Source organism: Anoplophora glabripennis, unplaced genomic scaffold (genome assembly GCF_000390285.2).
Source record: "Anoplophora glabripennis isolate ALB-LARVAE unplaced genomic scaffold, Agla_2.0 scaffold401, whole genome shotgun sequence".
Taxonomy (NCBI): domain Eukaryota; kingdom Metazoa; phylum Arthropoda; class Insecta; order Coleoptera; family Cerambycidae; genus Anoplophora; species Anoplophora glabripennis.
The window spans coordinates 175,300-198,418 of NW_019416542.1; the positions used below are offsets into that span (position 1 = coordinate 175,300).

Consider the following 23,119-nt stretch of genomic DNA (forward strand, 5'->3'; position numbering starts at 1 on the left):
CTTGAAGCCTGCAATGTTGATATGAATTGTTAAATTTGTTTATTTTCTCTCATTTGACAGTTACGAAATCGGATGTGTAAAAAATCAGCTCTTGATACCTTAAGAATCTAAGATGTGCACTTTAAATACTTGTATGCTGTTTAAATAAGTACCAACAAGACAACAAATAATCTCAATTTATTGTTTTGTCTAACACGGTTTTTATTATTGTACTAAAAACAAAATTCTTTGAAATACACGACAACAGAGAACAATGCATTGTCGACTGTGCCAAACAAAACCTACGCCTGCGCCATTTTATGCGTTATCATGCGTACGCCTCGTGTGGTGGTTAAAACGTAGAAGCGAAAATCGATTCAATTCCACCACAGCAAACAACAGCGTTGCCAGACGTTATGAGAAAACAGGAAAGGAGATCGTACTCTATGAACGTAAGTATTTGGCAACGCTGTCACAATAGCAGCAGAGTTGACCGTGGTGGAAAGTAACTATCGCCGACCAGATGTTCATTTAAGTTGGTGGGAGAACAACATCCGTCAAAAGCACAGCAGCCTGCGAGCACTCTACACAGAAATGTAGTAAAACTTTAAGTACAATGAGTGCGTTTTGAAAGTGCTTTTATCCTCGACCAGTTTAAGATAATAATTTGTCCGGCTCAGTCTCAGAGAAGATTAGTCGGCAAATTAGTCCGTTGCCGTTGTGCAGTCTAAACATAGCTTTAAAATTCGCATATCGCCGTCGCACCCGCCAAAATCGTAACAATGACAGTTATTTCGAATGTGTTTGTGTGCGAGTCCAATAACACGAACATTGATGGTTCCTACCGGGAGATCATGCAGGACCTGGTGCCGAGCTGGATTTTCGCCCTAGAGTACATGCCCTGGCTGTGGGCCATGTTTGGTTCCATCCTCGTCGGGCTTAGTGGTGTGCTGCCCCTCCTTGTCATCCCAATTGACCACACCGACGACTTGAAACAAGGAGGTTAGAATTTTGTTTACTTTTGTCTTTTGTTTACGTTTTAAGTCATTTCCACGGGTATCCGATGAATAACAGTTTGTTGACACTTTTTGATATAAAACTATTCAATCAGTTCCCTGTATCACTAACGCTTTAATTAACAAACAATGGGTCGGACTAGACCGTACAAGTTAAAGGCTATCTTTTGTGCTTCACTTGGCATTTTCTTTGTGCCTTAAGTGGACACGGGCACCATTTATTTAAAATTATTATATGTGACATTGTCTACTCGGCTAGATGAGGTTAGTTTATTTTGAACTACCCACCTTTCCACATTGACCTGTAGTTGTAAAGATTCAGTTGTATCATTTAGACATAATACCTACTCTTTTCATATAGGACAGAAGGTAAATATATTATGTCTTCGATTTTGGAGGTTATCTCATCAGAAGGCAGCATTTTTATGCTTACTGAACTGTTTAAACTTCCTTTATGGATACTGAACGGTTATATAATTCATTTATTTAGTAAGAAGACTTAATTGAATGCTAGTAAATAGGTATATCCAAATCAGATGGGATGTAGGAAATACAATAGGTACCTACTTACTTAAAATACACTTCTTGATCTTGATTAATAAACTAGAACCTCTTTTGGGTAGGTACCTACTAGCAATTTCGGCACATTTTGACTGTTATGTAACCTTCTACTGACAAAGGTTGTAGGCGATAAGTATTCCGATTAATGTACAAGGCTGCACAAAATTACCTGACGTCGACATGAGAATTGAACTACGCGTAAAAGGCAATTCATAATATAATTAATTTCATTTATTTCCTAACCACATTTTATCAATAGCATCTATTTCTTTTGTTCTCCTTTTTCTATTGCATGGGAATGCTGCGTTCACTTCTGTTAATGATTGACGACATTCCCAAACTTGTCAAGACTTGTCTCCCCATACCAGACATAAAATGGCTTTCTACCTGCGAGAATTATTGTGTAACCAATATGGAACAATGGATTATTATCATTTCAAATTTCAAATAAATAATCTCTTGTTTGTTTTCAACTTTTCAAATCGATTCATTCAAATAGCCAGACTGGGACTGTTTGTAACATTCTTCAGATAGAAGACTAGGTAAATATTTTACGATTGCGCTCATACGAGTAGAGAAGTACCTATCCAATGCTCAGTATTTAGTTCCTTAGCAACACCTCGAACAGACATTTCTAAAATTATAGGAACGTCTATTAATTGATAAACATGCCTGCCTATTCTATTTAGTTGTCGAGATTTGCCTTTGTTATGTGTTATCGTAAAAAAAACGTGCAATGATTTGTGTATCCCTCGAGTCGAGACACTTGAGAGTTGTATTATTAGGTCGATTTGCAAATTGTTTTATTGATTTGTGTACAGCAGGTTTACGTCAGCTGTAACTGAGGCAAATTACAGTGCTCCACACTCGATTCACATAAGCACTATAATTATATAAATATAGTTCGTTTGGGAAATAAAATGAGATACCGAGCGCGATACAAAATTAATTACTGAATTGGTCAAGTTTTAAAAAATCTTGCATAAGGTTTTATAGTCACACTAAAGTCGACTTTAACTAAAATTGTTAATTACTAAAGCATATTGTGACAATACTATCAAAGTTTAAATGACTAGCTTATAAAATCAATGTTATGAAAGGCTCCGTTCAAATTTCCATGTGATTATTAGTTTCTCTCTCTTTTATTTGGATCGAATGTTTGTGAACGCGGTGTTGTCAAATTTTCTAATAACATTGAAAAGATGAGTAAATATAGCAGTAGTTTTTTTATATATACATAAAAAGATATATTTGTGTTCTTTCAAGGAAGACCAATTTTTACTTAAACCAATGGGTTTCTCAGTAAATCACAGTAGTCACAGTAGATAATTGGCACTTTCATCGACTTGATGATGATGATATAAGACACGTTCCGTCCTACCTATTACTTTTAAAATAGATCGCCTTCAATGCTCGCGACTACAAAATAAATTTACCGTATTGGAAGCAATAGTCTAACTTGATCTTGACCTTCACTTTGCCCATGTTTTTTTTGCAAGCAGTAAAATAGGAAAGGTTGTTAGTACGTAGGAAAACACGCATTGATGTTGTAATATCAAACTAAATTGTTTTTGAAATGGTATCAAACTCGACGTTTCCTACATGTATTGGAAGATTGATTTGGCTGATTAATAATTGAAAATTAACATCGATTGAAAGTAGTTAACGTTTTAAAAATTAGTGATAATTTTGAAAACCATAATGGGAATTAAAATAATATTTTAGAAGATAAGCCTATCAGTAAAAATAATGAATAATATCTATACTGGGTGATAACGATTCAATTGCTAAGAGCCAAATAGGTTTGAATATTTGAACCTCAACATGAAATATATATACAATACTACTTACCATTTTTGTGGGAATAAAAATGTCCATATATTTCTTTTAAAATCCTCCTTTAAAAAAACTGATGAGCTATGAAAGAATATCGACCAGTCTTTTTTGGAAAATATCTAAAAAATTTGACAAAAGAATAATACAGTAGCAAGAGTTGGCTTTTATTTTATATTTAATTCCCCCCTAGTAAGACCAATCAAATGGGGAAAAAATATATATTACTCGCAGTTGATTCGGACGATTGGACATTACTTTGTCCTTGTTTGTTGATTGCATACTGCAGCCGTAAGATGGTGACGTCACTTTCCTACAATTTTTAATCTTTTTCTACTGTTTATCGCAATAAAAACATTAGAAAAGCACAATTGCACAGTTGTTAATTTAGGGCAAACTTGAAATTTTTGAATATGAAAAATTATATTCTGCAGGAATAATTTTATCAATAAAGTCTATGCAGTAGTCGTATAATAGCCATTTTAAGTCAGGTAGGCATATTGCAAATTAGCATTACAAAGAAATGTCAAGGTCTATTTATTGCGTCCTTATAAATTTGGTCGAAGGTAGCCAAACAGACTAATGATATAGTATAGGTCCAAAAATAATCACTGAAAGTTGCAAAACTAAAATTTATGCATTGCTTTCTAGTTATAATACAAATCAGAATCAAGTTATTTCTGATTTTATACGTGAATTATTTGTATTTATTTTGTTCTTATGACCTTGCAAACAAAGCGTTGTCCTGTAGAATTTAAAATTAGGTTTCTTGCTACGCCTTATGTTTTGGCTTATACGAAAAGTGTATTTTGGCGTGTGTGAAAGTGAGAAATGAATACGGTCATCGTCAAAACATAATGAAATTTTTTCAAAAATGAAAAGAAAGATGAAATGAAATAAAAGATTTTCTTACATAAATATATGTGTAAATGCACTGAGAAAAAACAGATATAAGTAAATTCTTCTGTATAACACCTAAATGAAATTGCGTATTTAGCTAGTAAAAGAACCAAACGTATAGTAGGTATCTTTAAATTTGTTCATTCCAAGAAATCTTTTCTTAACTCAACATTTCATTTTGTGTCGCAAGCATGTTTTGCCTTGTTAAAATTTTATTTCACTTGCACCACAAATTATGGTGTATTTTTAAAAATAACCTTCTCAAAACTCCTACTTTATACAATAAATGCCGTTGCCTACAAATAAACGATCCTGCATCTATAAATATGATTTTAACAGCTTTATTGAGGCCGTTGATCATGTGATCAAATGACATTAACAGGAACACAGAGTACAGAGTGCAGTATGTTAAATGGAATTGTTTCATTTAAAATGGACCATTCAAGTATTTATCGTCCTAAGGTCGTAACCTTCTGCACAAGCAAAAACATTAGCGATAGTATAAACGCGATTTAAGTACATAATATATTCATATGTGGGTTACGATTTTATTGTTTAATTTAAACACTCCTACAATTAATTACCTACTACATTTTTTTACTGTATTTTGTGGTAGCTAGAAATTATTTTCTTTAAAAACTTGAAGTCAATATACTTATCTTTTATTCACATCAAAATTTCTGGGAGTTAATCTGAAAAAAAAATAATGATGTTTGGATGAATAGGCAGTATTTTTATGTGTACAAGATAAAAATAAAAGTGTTGTTGGTTTTGTCTTAGTTCCTGCCTACAGTAAAAGCATATTTTATCGGATCAATTTTAAGAAAAATTAAGCAATAAAAGATTTCAAATTGCTGAATTACCAGGCTACATAGAAAAATTGAAAAATTATTACAATCAGAGAATTATTTAACAAAAATATAATAAATTGTATTTCTAATTAAAAAAATCTATTTTTTTCTGTGACGGGAAAAAATTTTACATTTTATCTCTCTTGACAGGTAACAAAATGTTGCTTTTTATGAAATTACTTTTTCCCCGGGAAAAAAATGAATATCTACTTTTTGCCTGGATATAAGAACCCAGAGATATTTAATTTTAGAATATTTTGTTATAGAAAACTAACATTTTCTTAATGTAAAATGTAGTTGTTAAATGTGCGCTGCATGAAGGACATGTTCCTCGAACGATTGGAAATGTCGGCTACAGTGGAACTTTCTTGAGTTGAAATCATATTTTCTTCCATGGACACAACTGTCGTTGGTGGTCCTGGTTGCAAATTGGGTCTTATTTCAGCTAATTTCTGTCCTATGCGCCACTGATTCATCAACATACCCTTCAGCGACCGTTGATGACTTCCAACCACTATGTTTCTTTAGTGTCATCAATTCTTCTCCAGATTCAACTAAAAGTGTAGCAGATGATTTTCGAAATGCTTGACCTGTATATAACTCAGCATTTTCAAATGGAAGAAAATTGGCTACTGTTTCAGAATTGAATCAGAAATGTCCATTTTTGAACTTTGCTATTTTTTTAACCCAATCCCAGAATTAAATTGGCAGATATTTGATTACTTCAAAGGTTTTCTTGGCAACACAGGTCTAATGTCGCGCCTACCAGTTTAAAACTTCAAATTTTTTCTGACTAATATATTGTAATAATATGTTTTTTCAATATTAAATCGTCGTTTTTCTCGTCACAGGAAAAAATAATGCGGGTAAAAATATTAGATTTTAACTCGCGGTTTTTAGATTGACTTGACTAGCGCAAAAGTGAGAGAGAGAGAGACAGAGCGCACTACATACGTAAAGTTAGAAGATCGGGAGCTGGGAACTAAGGTACAATCGAGAGGGATAGCGAAAATGAGTAAAACACTTTTCAACTTTTCTGCTTTGCGCATTTAAAATTTTGTTGATCCGAACTCCTTTTTAACAGAATGCACAGCGTTTACCTTCTGAGCGCGCAACCAAAATGTGCTCCACTTGCCCCTTCTACACTTCGTCTACGCATCTGGCCTTCACCGCTCAAATGAAACGAGCCGAACTGTACATTCGACGAGAACAGTACCTATTTATCTAAAAATTATTGTAATGGCATTAATATATGCATAATAAGTTGTTTATTAAGTATTACTTTAATTTGCTAATCTAATCGTTATTGATTTTATTCCTTGATAAAACAACTTCAAGTGCTTGTTGGTGTCTGCTCTAATTGAACAAAAAAAAAATTTTTATTGTACCCAAAACGAACTCGGGAAGATTTCCCGTAATCCTTTAAAATATTAATATATAGGATGTAAATTTTGCGTGAAACTGCGGAAAACTTTCAAGGGATCGTTTCAATTTTTGAAGCAGGCTTACGGAGATGATGCTCTGGATCTTACGCAATGTTACGAATGGTTTTCACGATTTAAATCCATAGGCGTATCAGCTTAGAAGGCAACAAGATATAGAAAATATGGAAAAAAGATAATAAAACATAACGTCTATTATTTTTAGAGGTTTTATCAAGAAAACTTCAAAAATATTGTGTAGTATAACAACCCTGGGTCGATCGAAAAAAATAAACGTAGTTGTGGCCAAAAATATGTGATCGTCATAAGGAATATCTACGTTGTGTGTATCTTTTTTTTTTTTTGACCGGAAGTTGCTGGCTACTAACTTTTTTTGAGGGGATGTATGGTTTGGTTTAATTTTATAAAATAAAAGCAGAGTAAATACACCTAACTTTATTATTTTACGTACAACAGTCTTCAAATCAAACATGTGACAAGTAGAAAGAACAACAAAAACATTAACAACCATTTGACATAGAATGAGAGTGCCAGGCTCACCTAGAGCTCCTATGAGGAAAGAGCATGGCAGAGAAACCCACGATCGTTGCTCTTACCACCCAAATATAAATACAAAACAACCGCTAACCAAAGGTATAAATTAAGAAACTTTGCTAATGATAAATAAGACCTGTCTCATTTAATGTGTCACTAAATGTCATGTGTTACCTCATATTAGTCATACACACTTCCAAGTAAAACTGAAGAGGTTTGGTGTTAGCCGGCAGGGCCGGAAGGTACTGGAGTCCCATATGGGAGGCAATCCAGCTATAGTTGAGATTTTGGAAGATCCTTCATAACACTGGAGTCCCATACGGGTGGCAATCGAGCTTAATCCAGATTCGTTCTGCACGGGCGAAAATGTTAGTAAACTCAACAAGGCTCGTATAGACGTATGACATAAAGTGAGCACAAGAAATCAAAGAACAACCTAATTATGATAAAACAAGTTAAATGTGAAACAAAGAAGTCGTTAATGCAATATCTGGGCAGTCACGACAATGTACATACTTTAACATGTAATAAATAATGAGCAATCTATAATAATAATTGTAACAATTTTATCTTAGAAAAATACACGCCCCTGAGCATAAGACAATGAAGGCTAACTAAACATACACAGAATTCTTATCATGAAACATCTATGTTTTTCGAACAACGTAATCATGACAAAAACAAATTAGATGTGAAACAAAGGAGTCATGATTGTAATGTCTGGGCGCCCACACAATATATATATATTTTAACATGAAATAAATAATGAGCAATCGTTAATAATAATTATAATAATTTTACCTTAGAAAAGTATACATACAAAGAATTATTATCATAAAACATCTATAACCATCACAATCATAAGATTACATAGAACAATTAACAACAAAGTACTTAAAGAATATTAACTGCTAACTAATAACGGTTAAACACTTAATTTTCCACTACTTCTATATTTTTCACACTACACTGATCGTCTTACTTTTCACTCCGCGCTGTCCTCTCTTCAACTACCTATCTTCAACTATTTAGGCTTTCTTCCAGAATGCCCCCCTAAGCGTTTATTTTTGCGCTGCCTTCTACCGACTATTACTTTTTCATTATTATACAACACTCATGTAACAGGTGACGTCGAAGTTGATAAGATAAGTACAGTTTTGCACAATTTTAGCAACATTTTGTTTTTAAATTTTAAGTGTTTTCTATAAAATTATGCCATCGCATAGGTTAGGACGTTTATGACCAACAGACCGTTTGCTACAACTAGCACTTTGATCCAAATGCAGTAGACAGAGATAAACGATTGCATAGAGACAGATACAAGATAAAACAAATAATATTCAACCTTTATAAAAATCATTTTATATTCTATACACTTTGTAGTACTAGTGTTTTTATATTATATATCTGAATCACTCCCCATAATTTTGACAGCGAAGTATATATAAAACAATTTATTAAATATGGTCAATATGGTTAATATTGACCACAGGAAATAAAGTACGCAAGAAATTATTTTTTTTTGGGAGCAATTTTGGTTTACAACATAGTGAAAATATTTGTAAAATGTATATAATTGTTGTATATAACTACATGCATTTTTTTGCTATTGTAATTTTGGTGTACAGGAAGAGAGCAAGAAATTATCCAGTAAATGCCGCCTTTTCGACAATAGGAAAAGTGTACGTAATTTCATTTTTATAATCTTTTCCATTTTTAAGGGAAAAAAATGGAAACTAGTTTTGTCTCCGTGAGGAGGGAGCGGGGATATTTTTTTCAAGAATTATCTTAATTTGTTTGCATTTATTTATTTATACCCTGTATACTGTGATATTTTCCAGAAATAAAACACTGATTGATTACTGCGTGTCTTACTCTTAACCTGACTTTAAAATTTCACAATTAAAATTGCAAACGCCTAATTTCTAGAACGCCAATTCAATAGAAATTTTATCCGTCTCGTTATTTACCAACTAGTGAGAGAAATTAGAAAAAAAAATACGGCAAACGAGGACGTTTTTTGCAAAATAAATATTTTTGATTAACCGCAGAACACTTACATTCTTGGGAAAAACGAAATTGCACGTTACACAATCTGCTGGCGAATTGGTCAACATCTGTTTCAGTTGGTTTTACTTTCTTCGACGCCTGGTTACTGGACCAAAAACCGAGATAGAGTTTATTACAGCGTATTGGTCAGATAATGACATAAATCAAGTCGATGGGTATAGCGCGTAACATTTTATAGCAGACATAACAGCAGAACAATAGTAATTACTTTGATGATTTTGATTTCTGAGATGTTCACGAACTGAATGTTAATATATCATCCCCTCTCTCGCACAAGGATTTGGGTATTACTCGAGTACAGTGTATTCAAGAATAGTATTCAATACATTTGTGTATTCAGTATTCAAGTATTATAAAATATACTTTTATTTGGTAAAGCGTACACTAATGCAAACAATTAAAGGGTCAAAAGAATTTCCGAAATTTTTCCGTGATTTTTGACAAACTGTATTTAGGTGAAAAATGATCGTATCGGGAATTAAAAAAAACTTCGGTCGAAATTTTTTAGAAGCTGCGGTTATCATGAATTCTAAGAAATAGCGCGACATAAAAATTTTGCAAATTTTATTTTTTTTTTCAGTCCACGGACTTGGAAAATTTTATTTTTTTCAGCTAAGCCATTGCATGGACCAGATAGCTTGTTTATTCAGCTTCAATTTCCTTTTTTTATTGGGCTTTTAATGGAAAAGGATCCTTTTGTCTTCAATCATCGATATCTCCGCGACAAATGGTCGTAAAAAGAATTGAAGGACAGTTTCGAAAACTGGAATAAATTTTGTTTTCATCTTTTACACGAATTTTAAAAAACTCTCTTCTCTGAAAAAAAAAAATTTTCATTTCTTTTTTTTTTTTCATCAATTTAAAAGTTATTTGCAGTGAGAAAATTCAACAAATTTTTTCTTTACATTTCAATCATGTTTATGAAGATTTTAAGCTCAAAAAACGGGACCCTTTAATTTTGTTCAAAAGTTTGACTGCTGAAACTTCACAGGGTTCTTCTGGGTATATCGAACTGTCATGTCATGATTAATATTAGTCATATTTAGTGAATATTTCTAATTTAGCCGTCAATTTTCTAAAGAACCATAAATTACCCTTTTTTCCTATTTTTTAAAATTCGTGTAAAAGATGAACAATTTTTTTTCCGAAAAGTTGCGGCTGCATGTTATAGGAAATTCATTCCAGTTTTCGAAACTGCCCTTCAATTATCTCTACGACCATTTGTCACCGAGATATCAATGATCGAAGACAAAAGGATCATTTTCCATTAAAAGTCCAAACTATCTGGTCCATGCAATTTCTTAGCTGAAAAAAAAATTTCCAAATCCCTGGACCCCAGAATCTCAAAATTTCTTAGAATTTTTTTTAGAGCTTCAAAATGCTTTTTTTTATTCCCGATACGACCATTTTTCACCTAAATACAGTCTGTCAAAAATCACGGAAAAATTTCGGAAATTCTTTTGACCCTTTAATTGTTTGCATTAATAGTATATTCAGCATTATTTTGTATTAATCACTTTTAGTTGTATTAATATTCCATAAATACGTCTCATGAATACCGAAGGTTCATAAAAACTGAGGACTCTTTAGGTGTATATCTATAATAATCTGGTATAAACTTTTCATAACTTGTTATGCCAAAGAGCGGGGAGAAGTGACGCATTTGTAGGAATCATATTGTTCCTTTAAAAGACAATGTAGGTGTGAGAAGTCACTTAAATCACTTTTTTAATTAACGACCACTAAAGTCACTTTTTAGCAAAAGAAATAGCCAAAAAGTCACTTTTATATCACTTTCAAGTTACAGAAATTTACCTAAACAGGCGACGTTAGTATAGTTAGTATTTTCATATTGAGTAATACTTTTAATTTTAATCGTTTTAAAAAATGCACCCGTGTATTGAGCCAATGTCGAATTATAATTATTTCTTCAATTTTAGTTAATTAATTTTATGAAAAATAGTTGATGAGGTCCCTAACTTTAATGACATATATTACATTTGAAAAACTAAAAAAAAAAACATCAGAATTTCAAAGAAAAATTAAAAACAAACATTTATTTCAATATTAAACTGAAAATTTGCAAATCGACTTTTTTCAAATAACTTTTTTAATATTTCACAAGTCTGTACGAAGCTTTAAGTGTTAATGAAATCAAAGCAGTTAATGACCGTAGAACTTAAGTACCCATATGCACTTTTATTGATTATGTGGGATTGATAACAAATACCGAGGCACTTCAGGACCTAAACATCAAATCCTTTGTAATATTTTATAATTATCTCAATCACTTCAACTGCTATCAGTACTTACAAATTATCACGTAGATTTCATTGTCGGTTTGGAGTTGAATATTATAATGTGCTTAGAAATTAGAGACGTCAATTTACTCAATTTTGTTCAGTAAGCGATTTGATTCAGTTAATTCGTTTAATTGAAAAATTCTTTTGCATACCGCATACCATTGTTTAAATAATTGAATAATTTAAATTGTCGAGATTCTCTGACTGCGAATTGTTAATAAGGTTGCGATGTTCTATTTGTACTTTTAGGATTACACCTTAATAATTCCCGCAATATTTCTCTACTTTTAAGTAACGTATTTCTTTCCAATGCTCAAAATTTTATTTTAAAATGTTTTTTTTACAAATTGTTGCTTTTCATTATAAGTTTTATATTTCATCCTATTTTATGGGATATTTTAGTATCTTACTAAAAAATGAGATGGTAAATGGTTTTTTGACTGCGGATTCTGATTCAGCGTTTTAGATAATAAATATAATTAAAAACTTTCACATTGATGTAAAAAATATGTGTGAAATTGGAAAGAATCACGTCGATCAGTCGTAAAATTTTTATACCATCATGTTATGACCTCCACTTGCGGTTTCATGTTTGCTCTTTCCGTTTACGTGTAATGGCGGCCAACCGTTAGTTCTAGGTCACCCTGTATCACAATTCCTCTATTTGTTTCTTATAAATATATAAATAATTTATAATGCGCCATTTGTACACATATACGACGGGTTCAAAAGGACTAGATAAGGCTTATTTTAGTCCATTATCAACAGAACGAGTCTCTGTAATTTCCGGAATAAACAAAATAAAGTCTGATACGCAGTATTCTCTTCAATAATTTCCAATAATTAGATCTAGGTAACAAAACAATATTTTGGGTGAGAATATAACAAAGTGCTACCATTTATGAATAAACACTGTTACTCAGTCATTAAAAATTCAAACGGCCACACTGGCAGAGAGCGACCTGCTATTTAGCAAATAGCAAGACATGTGTTATAATCTTTCTGATCTCAATTGAAGAACCAAGAGGTTGGCAGTATGTACCAGGCATTGAAATATTTGAAAAACTTGTTCCCATATTTATTTAGCCATACCCATATACAGGTCTGGTCGAACTAAACGTGGAGGTAGTAGAAATGTAAACGCCCAGATGAAGAATGCGTGCGCGGGCAAACGGCGTACACAGACAGCCGAACTGGGCGACTGGGCAATAAATCTCAGCTGTTGACAAATTGCCTAGCAGTGCAGTGCAGCAATGCGGAATTTGATGTGATTCAGGTAATTTTAATTTATTATAGGCACCTTCTATTAATCATTCATATTACAATTGCGAAAGGAAGATATAAGAGGGATATTTTGATTACTAATATTATTACAACATGGCATTTTGGAGACTTTTTGAAACGAAACAAAACGAAATTTACCGTCAATATAATAAAATTGTTTGAGAACATAAATAATTAAAATATGTTCTTGGCCAAATGAACATATAATAGAAATTTTCTACACATCATATAAAAATTATTATAATTCTTTACCTTTAGCAAAACACTTTTTTAGGGACGCCTATGAATCTCATTTTATTGCTAGGCGTTTTTATGCATGTTCAACTGACTTCGGAAAGACTATATCACCAGGCGAATCAATTTTTTAACTGATATTTTTTTGATGTCTTAATCACATATTGAGTAAGCATGGGCGAGATATAAAAAGTGGTACTTCTATGAGTGGTGTTACCAAATACACCTAAATTGGCGCCAACTGATGATTGTGCTGATGAACGATCCTAGGTGTTTACTAAATATATTGCCGGTACAGTTCAATGCCGTTCGGAGCATTAATTCAATTTCTTTATTTCCATTAGACAATTTACAAATTGTATTGGAATTGTCAATAGCAGTGTAAAAGCTACATAAAATTCGTAAATACTAAACACATAAAATAACACTTTAACAAACAACAAATACACATATATTATACATCAAAGTATTCGTTAATATTATAAAATCCTTTGTATACTAAATGCTGCTTTAAGCGCTTTTTAAACAGTCTAGTCGATGAACAACTTTTTAGTTCAGAAGGTAACTTATTGAAAATTTTTAGACCCAAGTAATTGGGTGATCTGCTGGCAACATTTAACCTACAAAAGGGCACATAAAAATTATTTTTTTGTCTTGTATTTATAGAGTGGATATTATCATGTTTTATAAATTTGTCCTGATTATTATGTATATACAAACAAAGCTCATATATTAAGAGAGATGGCATTGTTAAAATTTGATGTTTTATAAATAAATCCCTACAGCTAACAAAAGATGGCATATGAAACATTACTCTCAATATTTTTTTTTGTGCGACAAAAACATTACCTGACATTGAAGACTGCCCCCAAAAACATATTCCATATCGCAATCGGCATTCAACTTCAGCGTAATATAGATTTATTAGTTGATTAATGTTTAAAACTGTTCTAAGATTTCTAAACTGATAAAGTACAGAATTTAATTTCGTAATTATATGCTCACAATGAGACTTCCACGTTAAACATTCGTCAATATAAAGCCCTAAAAATTTAACACTTTCTGTACCTATTGTCATACGATTGCCGTTTATTTGCAGATCAAGTTCTTCACAAGTCTTTTGCCAATTATGAAACCTTAATGCTAATGTTTTTTCAGAATTTAAAAAAAGCCTGTTTTCACAAAACCACTCATTAAGGTCATGCAGAACATTGTTACATTTATTTTTTAATATATTATTTAATTTGTCAGATACCACTATGGAAATATCGTCAGCATATATAGTAAATTTAACCGAAGATGACAAATCGCCAATGTCATTTATATATAAAAGAAATAGCACTGGGCCCAGTATGGAACCCTGTGGCACACCTATATTAATAACTGCTGATTGTGAGTTAATAGCCGATTTGTTATCATTAGAAATAGCAACAAACTGTCTTCTCTGAAAGAGAAAACTTTCTATCCATTTATATGCATTACCCCGGATTCCATACAAATCCAGTTTGTCTAGAAGTATGTTTTGATCTACACAGTCGAATGCCCTGCTGAGATCACAAAAGATCCCAACAGGGCACTCCCCTGCTTCAACGTATTTTATTATCTCCTCATAGTAAGAGTGATGTGCAGTTGCTGTTGACTTTCCTGATGAAAATCCGTGTTGATTGGGTGAAATAATATTATGACACTTTAAGAATGGTAAAAGTCTATTCAAAAAACAGCTCTCAAATATTTTAGAGAAACCACTAGGTATATTTATAGGTCTATAGTTTTCTATAAGATTCGAATTATTCTTTTTTTGAATTGGTATAATTTTACCCAATTTTAATAACTCTGGATATTTGCCAGTTGAAAAGGATAAATTTATGAGGTTTATTAATCAACAGAGTAGTTGCTTCCTGAAACATCAGTTGAAAATTTTGTCCAGCTTTTAATTTAACATTTTTCTCCACTTTTGATGTATAAAATTCAAATATTTTTAAATACTCTTGTTAGAAATATGAACTGGAATATCCATAGCGTGTTTAATTATTTTAGTTTCCTAATTCCTTATTTAATTATTGGCCGTAACGTAGGTGAGTAAGTAGGTGGTGTTTGTATTGATTTCGTTTTATCTTTAAAAACCAGACTGAACGGTTAAATATGATGGCAATTTATTTTGCCAAGTCATTGAGCGAGAAAAAGACTATAGTCGATTTACCACAAAACTAATCAATGTAATAACAGACGCAAGTGCAAATTCCATTCACGTCTAATATTATACAGAGTGTCTATTATTTAACCTTACATTTTTAACACTTCCATTTCACTACGTTACTGATGACATTTAGCGATCCCGTTTCAAGTACATAATGGTAATAATTTTTTATGAGGATATTCTATATAAATATTTAGAGGAATTATTGACGTCCAAAAAATTTAAATCGCGTATTATTGCTCGAATTAGAGTTTGAACGTAAAAAAAATTATTAGTAGACATTTCACTTTATGATGGTGAAGGGTATGTAGAACGATAATATCATAAAACTAAGAACTAACTAAAAGAAGTGATGTTAAATTGGCAAATTGCATATAAGTGTCATTTTTTACTGCCTATGAAAATCTAGACGACCTATAGACAAATTAGTTATTATATGTTGTAGGCAAAGTCATAGTGCACCATTTTGTTAACTGTAAAATAAAGGTCGAACGCGGAATAATCAGTTTTCAAAAATTGCGCATTATTACTGCAAAAAGCCATGGATATTGATGAAATTTATGGAAAAGACGATCAATGCATTGACTAATAAATGTGCCAAAGATCGATTCGATTGACCGTGAAATTGTTTTGTTCGTTTTTTTGCAACTAATTATTCAATTACTAAACGTTAATCTTAGAAGTTAATATAGAAGAAACGCATCGAAAAAGAAAAATTGCAAATAGTTGAAATTAAGTTGCTCTTTACAACAAAGTAGGATATGCAAAACAGTGTTATAAATAAATTATCCCAGGGTCAGGCAAAAGCCGCTCGAGAATTCGCTCTGTTTGCATTAAATAGAGCTTAGAAGTTAAATAAACGAAATATTAGATAAAAAATCTTGCGCGCAGTTGATAACGGCACGTAACGTTAACTTTTACTGATGCTAGCGCATTTATTACATAAACTATCAACGTAAAACTTTTTGAAAATAAATGTTTAACCCCCTTTCTTTATTTATTGTCCCTAAAATCGCGGTCCGATATGCCCTATAGTTAATTAACAATTAACGTTATATAAAAAAAAACTATCTTGGGAATTTCAATTACCAGAATAATAAGCAAAAAGAGTGAATTCTCGAGCGGCTTTTGCCTGACTGGGACAATTTTGTTAGTTATAAAGAGCAATTTAATTTCAACTTTTTGGAATTTTTCCGTTTCTATACTTTTGTTTGAATCAATTAAAACCTATATCTACGATATTCACTTCTAAAATTAACGTTTAGTAATTAAACAATTAGTTGCAAAAAACGAACGAAATTAATTAACAAATACCTGAAGCAACAATTTCACGGTCGATCGAATCGGTGTTTGGCACACATGTTGGTCTTTTCCATAAATTTCATCAACATCCATCGCTTTTTGCTATAACAATGAGCAATTTTCGAAAACTTATTTTTCCGCGTTCGACCTTTATTTTACAGTTAACAAATTGGTGAAATATGACTAATATATCTTAAATTGTAGGCAATTCAATTGCCTACAACATAAAATAACTAATTTTCTGATAGGGCAGTAAAAATATGAAAAAACACTTATTTGTAATTTGCCAACTTCACATCTTTGAAGTTAGTTTTTTGATATTATCGTTCTAAAAAGTTTCGAAATTAGAGGAAGTGGAAGTGATAAATATGGTTTCGAAAAAAGTTAATTGTACAAGGTGTTGCTTTTATAGGGCTCAGATATTTACTTACACTCATTCTATTGTCGACATTAGTCGATATATAACCCGACCCGCATGTTAAATCATGACGACATAAATATAAATAGTAGATTCATAGATTTCTGAAGGTCTTGTAATAAAACAACGAAACGTCGACGTTTATATAAACTGATATTCTTTCAATAAGATTGACCTAAAATCCCGAGAGACTAACAATACTAAAATGAATATGTCAAGGTCACTAAGCCTTTTAACGTAATAAGTATAATTAGTATAATTTTGACAAATTTTTCTGAACTACAAAATTGAATTTGGAATAGTACCAATCTTATTCCTATGCGGTACCAGATCGAATCAGAAAATTACCATTAAATTAAAATCCAAACGAACCACAAAGATTAAAATGATCAATAAAGTGCCCGTAGCGTGTCTTGTAGCTATGTAATTTTTTTTAATAATACTAATTTAATTTTATTAATGTTTTGATATAGTAAAATAATACATATTATATAAATACAAAGGTACAGGTCTTTTGTTCATTTTAGATTGCATACCTACGTTATTTAACCACTGCTTTTTGTTACTTAACGAAAAATAATCACTTATATTACTGGAAAAGATATCAGCGTTATACAAGGTGTTCCGGAAACAAGTGCAAAACTTTTAGAGAGTGATTCTACTCATAAAAATAATATTGCAATGTAGTTACATAATCTTAAACAAGACCTCAAAGTTATTTCATTTTAATTAATATTTTGTAACTTTTCTTCCTGTCGGACAAAAAGTGTATTTTATTTCTAGTCGATAAAAGTTTGCGAGAAAAGCGATTTTAATATTTTGGAACATTTTGCAACCGTTCAAATTCTGGTAAATTATTGTTATTATTATTAAATTTCACAATTTTTAGGAATGTGTAAATGTATCAATGTGGTTAAAGATAATTTGACTAATACTTGTAGTTGTACAAAAAAAAAATATTTTATGTTTATTCTAAGTCCATTTTAACTATATTTTAATGTTGCACCAAAGCATTAAGTTCTTTTTTCTCTAAAAAGATTAATGTTATCGACTTGCAAGAGGACCATTTTAAAAGACAAAAAGTCAAACTGTATTTGAAAAGATGCCATAGGCAGCATATTTACTCCTTATTACGCACGAAAAATACGCGACTAAGAATTTAAGCTCGTTTTTAATCTTTCTTGTACTGAAACCAAATATACGTGCTTCATATAGGTAGATATGCTGACTGTGCTAGTCAAATTCAAATATTTGAAATTGCTAAAAAATAAAACGAAATTAATATGTACGTTCATATATCTCCGCACGTTTCAGAAATAAAATCTTAAGATATTTCTTATCATATGACAAATTTTATTCTTGCTCAGTTGATAGTATTGTAAACTAACTTATGTTCACTGACTAAAATTCCTACTTTATCAAGTTTGCAAATCAGACAATATTTCTGTTATAATTATTTTACTGTCTATTGGATTCTGTACCTTAAAAGATTTATGGCATTTTTTAAAAAAGAAATTAATATAGGCTACTTCTAGATATATTCTTATTTTACTGTAATTTTCATTTGTATCAGGGGGATTCCATGTCAAATCACTATTATCGTGACCCGACCATTTTTAATTTTGCTGATTGTTTGGTATTATTTAGTACTAGTCCAGGATGGATCTGTTTTGAGGCGGATGTGAGAGGGGGCAAGCAAATTTCTTCTGGATTACCTTCAGTACAACTAGGGTTACCAGATCTATTCCATGACTGACCCGGAGAAATTATTGATGCCTAAAAAAAAGGTCTTTGAGTTAAATTGTTTACGAAGAAATCGATTTCTAAAAAAAAAAGGAAATATCTAATCCTAAAAAAGTTCAGCAATCATACAGTCATACACACCGATGTCTAAAAAAAAAAGGAAAATATATGACCTGGGAAATGGATTTCAGGGGTAGGGCGTTAACCCGGAGAAATGACATGTTAACCCGGAGCCCGAAGATGTACCATCAAAACCCGAAGACTCCGGGTCAAACCCGGAGATCTGGCAAGCCTAAGTACAACTCACATAATAAAAGTGTAGGTCCCTAGATCTGGGCGAGGTCCGGAACATTTTCAAATTTGCAAAAATGTTTAAAAAACTTAAAAAAATACCTATTTTATCTGAGTTTTTACTTACATATTGGAACCTATGCATTTTTGAACAATACTGAAGATGAAAAAAAGATTTAGAATTGCATTTTGCACAATATGCTGTAAGTTAAATATGTTTAAATTTATTACCGATGTTGCAAAATAGCAGTAATTGATGAAAAAAAGGCAAAATAATCAAGTTTTTTTAATAATGTTTTTAAAATATTTTAATTGCTCCGAGGGCATTCTAATTTTGGTAAAAAAAACTTTAGAATATAATAAAGCAACACACCAAATTTTATTAAAATCGGTTATATAGTTTTCGCAAAATAATTTTTTGAAAAAAAAAAAATTTTGAAAAAATTTTTCGAATTTTCAAAATGTTGCACAGCCTCAAATAAAGCATCTAGATACTTGAAAATTTTTTCACATTGAAAAGACCGCCCAACCTTTCAAATGGTTTTTGAAAAATTAAAATCGGTTGATTAGGACGGCGACAGTAAATTTTTAAAGGTCTTTTTTTATTTTTAAACAATTAAATTACATTTATCAATTTGCAATTTAATTTTTTTCAAAAATTATAATTTTAAAGTACTATTTTTTCTTAATTTTATCTGTATTTAACAAAAAAATTAATTTCCAAATAATTTTTTTTTAATTTGTTTAAACAAAAATTATTTAAATAATTGTACTAATTATAACTAAATATATTCATATTCAGAGTGTTGAAATATATACGTAAACAAATTTTTTCATTGAAAAAATGCAATATCATGGGGTAAAAAAGTATATTTAATGCATAAATAATAAACTTTGTTTATAACAAAATATGTGCAAATTAAACAGTTGCCATTACGATATTCGAATTCCTTGACTTGCGAGACATCGGATTAAAAAAAAATCGAATTTGGTCCATTAGTAGCTGATAATGCAATTTTTTTTCGTACCTTCACATTTTGAACCTCTGAATTCAGTTTCGGAGCGAAAGCCCCCTCCCCCACTTTTTGTGTTTCGAGTCACTTTTCGCGAGTGCGAGCGACAGCTTTTCCGCTGAGTTACCTATGTTGCCGATAGCTTATGGATATGTAAATTTTTTCCAGCATAGAACTCGGAAAAACGAAGCCACTGGATTAAAGATTGTTAAATTGTTTATGAATTAAAGGTAAATGCCGATAAACTTTGACCGCTTATATCTCGAGAACCAATAAACGGAATTTAACTTTTTTTAAAAAAAGGAAACGTCTTTCCGAGTACAAAATTATAATTTTTGAAAAAACTAAATTGCAAATTGATAAATGCAATCTATTTGTTTAAAAATAAAAAAAAGAGTTAACTTTAAAAATTTACTGTGGAAGTCCTAATCAACCGATTTCAATTTTCAATTTTTTAAAAACTGTTTGACAGGTTGAGCGGTCTTTTCTATGTGAGATTGTGAGGTCAAATATATACATGCTTTATTTGAGGGTGTGCAACATTTTGCAAATTCCAAATTTTTTTTTTTAAATATTTTTTAAATAATTATTTTACGAAAACTATATGTAGAACCGATTTTAATGAAATTTGGTGTGTTGTTTTATTATACTCTATAGTTTTTTTTACCAAAATTAGAATGCCCTCGGAGCAATTAAAATATTTTTAAAAAATTATCCACAAAAAAACTTGATTATTTTACCTTTTTTCATCAATTATTGCTATTTTGCAACATCGGTAATAAATTTAAAAATTTCTAACATACAGTATCTGCAAAATTCAATTCTAAAACTTTTTTTCCTCTTCAATATTCTTCTAAAATGCATAGGTTCCAAGATATACCTAAGTAAAGAACTCAGATAAAATAGGAATTTTTTTAAATTTTGAAAATGTTCCGGACCTCGCCCAGATCTAGGAATCTACACTTAGAATCGTGAGCGAAGCTCAACAAACTTATCACTTTGACAAGATGACCTACAATACCGATACGTGTTCCATCCAGTATAGGAATGAGATAACAATTTTTATGCGTCATACACATGACCTTTTGCCGAAGTATAGTCCGCTATATGAAACTGCATATACTACACGACAAATGCGCAGTTATTGTTTCACTCGATCAAATTAAAACGATAAAAATTACAAAAATATTCGTACGAGTCTATTCTCCTTGATGATTAACAATTCTGTAACTAAGTAGAAATATATGCGGATGTTGAGATAAGACATGGAGAAGTCCCATTTTTATGCCATTAGTAAGTATTTGTTTTTAAATTGGTCGGTTGTCAAGGGTTACTGAGAATCTATCTTAGATAGAGCAAATCTGATAAACGAGTCCAGAGCTCTTTTTTCGAGAAAATAACAATGGCTCAAACCGCATCTCTCTATATGTTACCGTTTTCGAGCTACAGGGCGTTTCTCGATTTTTGGCTAAACCGACGGGTGCCTGTTCTCGTTTCCCTTTCAAGATATCTTAAAACGATTTGAACATTCTAGGGCACTTTTTTGAAATACATTCGATGGCATAAAAATAAATGTGATAATATTTTTAGTTTTTGTGATATGACCACAACTTGTGTTGTTTTTATATGTATTTTATTTCAAAAACGGAGAGGGCTAAAAATGCATTTGGATGACTTACAACAAAAGGTTTGTTTTTCACAAGTCGACTAATAAAAAAAATATTACGACAGGAATTCCCGGTATAGAGGAGTGAATCGATTACGAACAAAGAGGACGAGGGGGGCGTTTTATTGCATTACTATCTGTATTTGTTTTTGCATTTATTTGAAATTATCTGGTTACTACTTTGTTTGGAATAACAAATCCTTATCGCAATCATTGAGTTATTATTATAAATTACCTACTAATATCAGGCAAACACAATTTAATTGCTTTCCAGTAAATCAAAATGTATTGTTAAAAAACATTCGTTATCTTCATTGAAAAGAATGTTCCTTCTAAAGTAATTGCAGTTGGGAATTCAGATATATCGAGAAATAATCCTATGTTTTGGTTAGTTGGAAATAGATTGGAAATATTTTTTTTTTCTACAACTACGCAGTAATATGTGACTAATTCGTTCAGATGATGAATTATTTTTTCATTTATTTATACTTTATTTTCAGATGGCGCCAACAAACTGAAAACTTTGCTCAGTTTTGCAGTTGGCGGACTTTTGGGAGACGTTTTCCTTCATTCCTTACCAGAAATCTGGGCCAATGATGTGGCCAATAACGGTAAGATTAATTATAACAATAATATCTAATAATAAAAATGCATTTATTGCCCAATAGAAAACATTTTACATGACAAAATGAGTAGATAATTATAATATAAGCAGACTACTGTACAATAAATAAAAAAAACAAATAAATAAATAAAAAAAAAATAAATAGCAATGAAGAAAAAAGAAAAACCTTTATCTAATATTGAAAATTATTGAAGTAATCCAAGCAGTTCTTAATACATCATTAAAATTACAATGAAATAAATCACACTGATCTGCTGTTTGGTTATAATTATTAGCCATTAAATTGACAGGAAATTTTACAAGCACATTTGTTCTAGCATTTCGACAATAAAACAGTGAAGCCTCACGAGAGCCAGGTCTAAAGCCTGAGAATCAACCATGCCATAAAACAATTTAAATAAAAACGATAAACTTGCAACCACCCTTCTAGTATTCAGCGACTGCATACTGAATAACAGTAATTGGTGGTTGTATCCCCTGTCAGGATAAAAATTGTCAACACGAAAAGACAGGAATTTGAGAAAACGCCGCTGTATTCTTTCCAAGTGGTTACTGTATATTTGATAACATGGGTGCCAAATAAGGCTACAATATTCGAGTTTCGAACGTACGAGTGAATAGTATAGACTCTTCAATGCACCTATATCGGTAAAAGATTTTGTATTTCTTATAACAAAGCCTAGCATACTATAAGCGGATTTAATACTTGAATTAATATGATCAGCAAAAGACAATCTGCTGTCAAACATTACACCAAGATCCTTAATGTTCTGAAAACGAGTTAAAGGTGACATACCTATATTATAATCAAATATGAGGGGCTGATTTTTAAGAGTAAACGTACACACTTTGCATTT

At 31.3% G+C, this 23,119-nt stretch overlaps 1 protein-coding gene across 1 annotated transcript in view; it reads left to right on the forward strand.

The window, feature by feature from the left end:
- Positions 1-526: 526 nt before the first annotated feature.
- LOC108910894 (zinc transporter ZIP13 homolog) overlaps positions 527-23,119 on the forward strand; it is a 30,156-nt gene continuing 7,563 nt past the window's right edge. The window contains exons 1-2 of the mRNA XM_018715639.1: positions 527-981; positions 22,138-22,248. Of these exons, the coding sequence (XP_018571155.1) occupies positions 762-981; positions 22,138-22,248 (331 nt within the window). The 5' untranslated portion in view covers positions 527-761. The remainder of the gene's footprint in view (positions 982-22,137; positions 22,249-23,119) is intronic.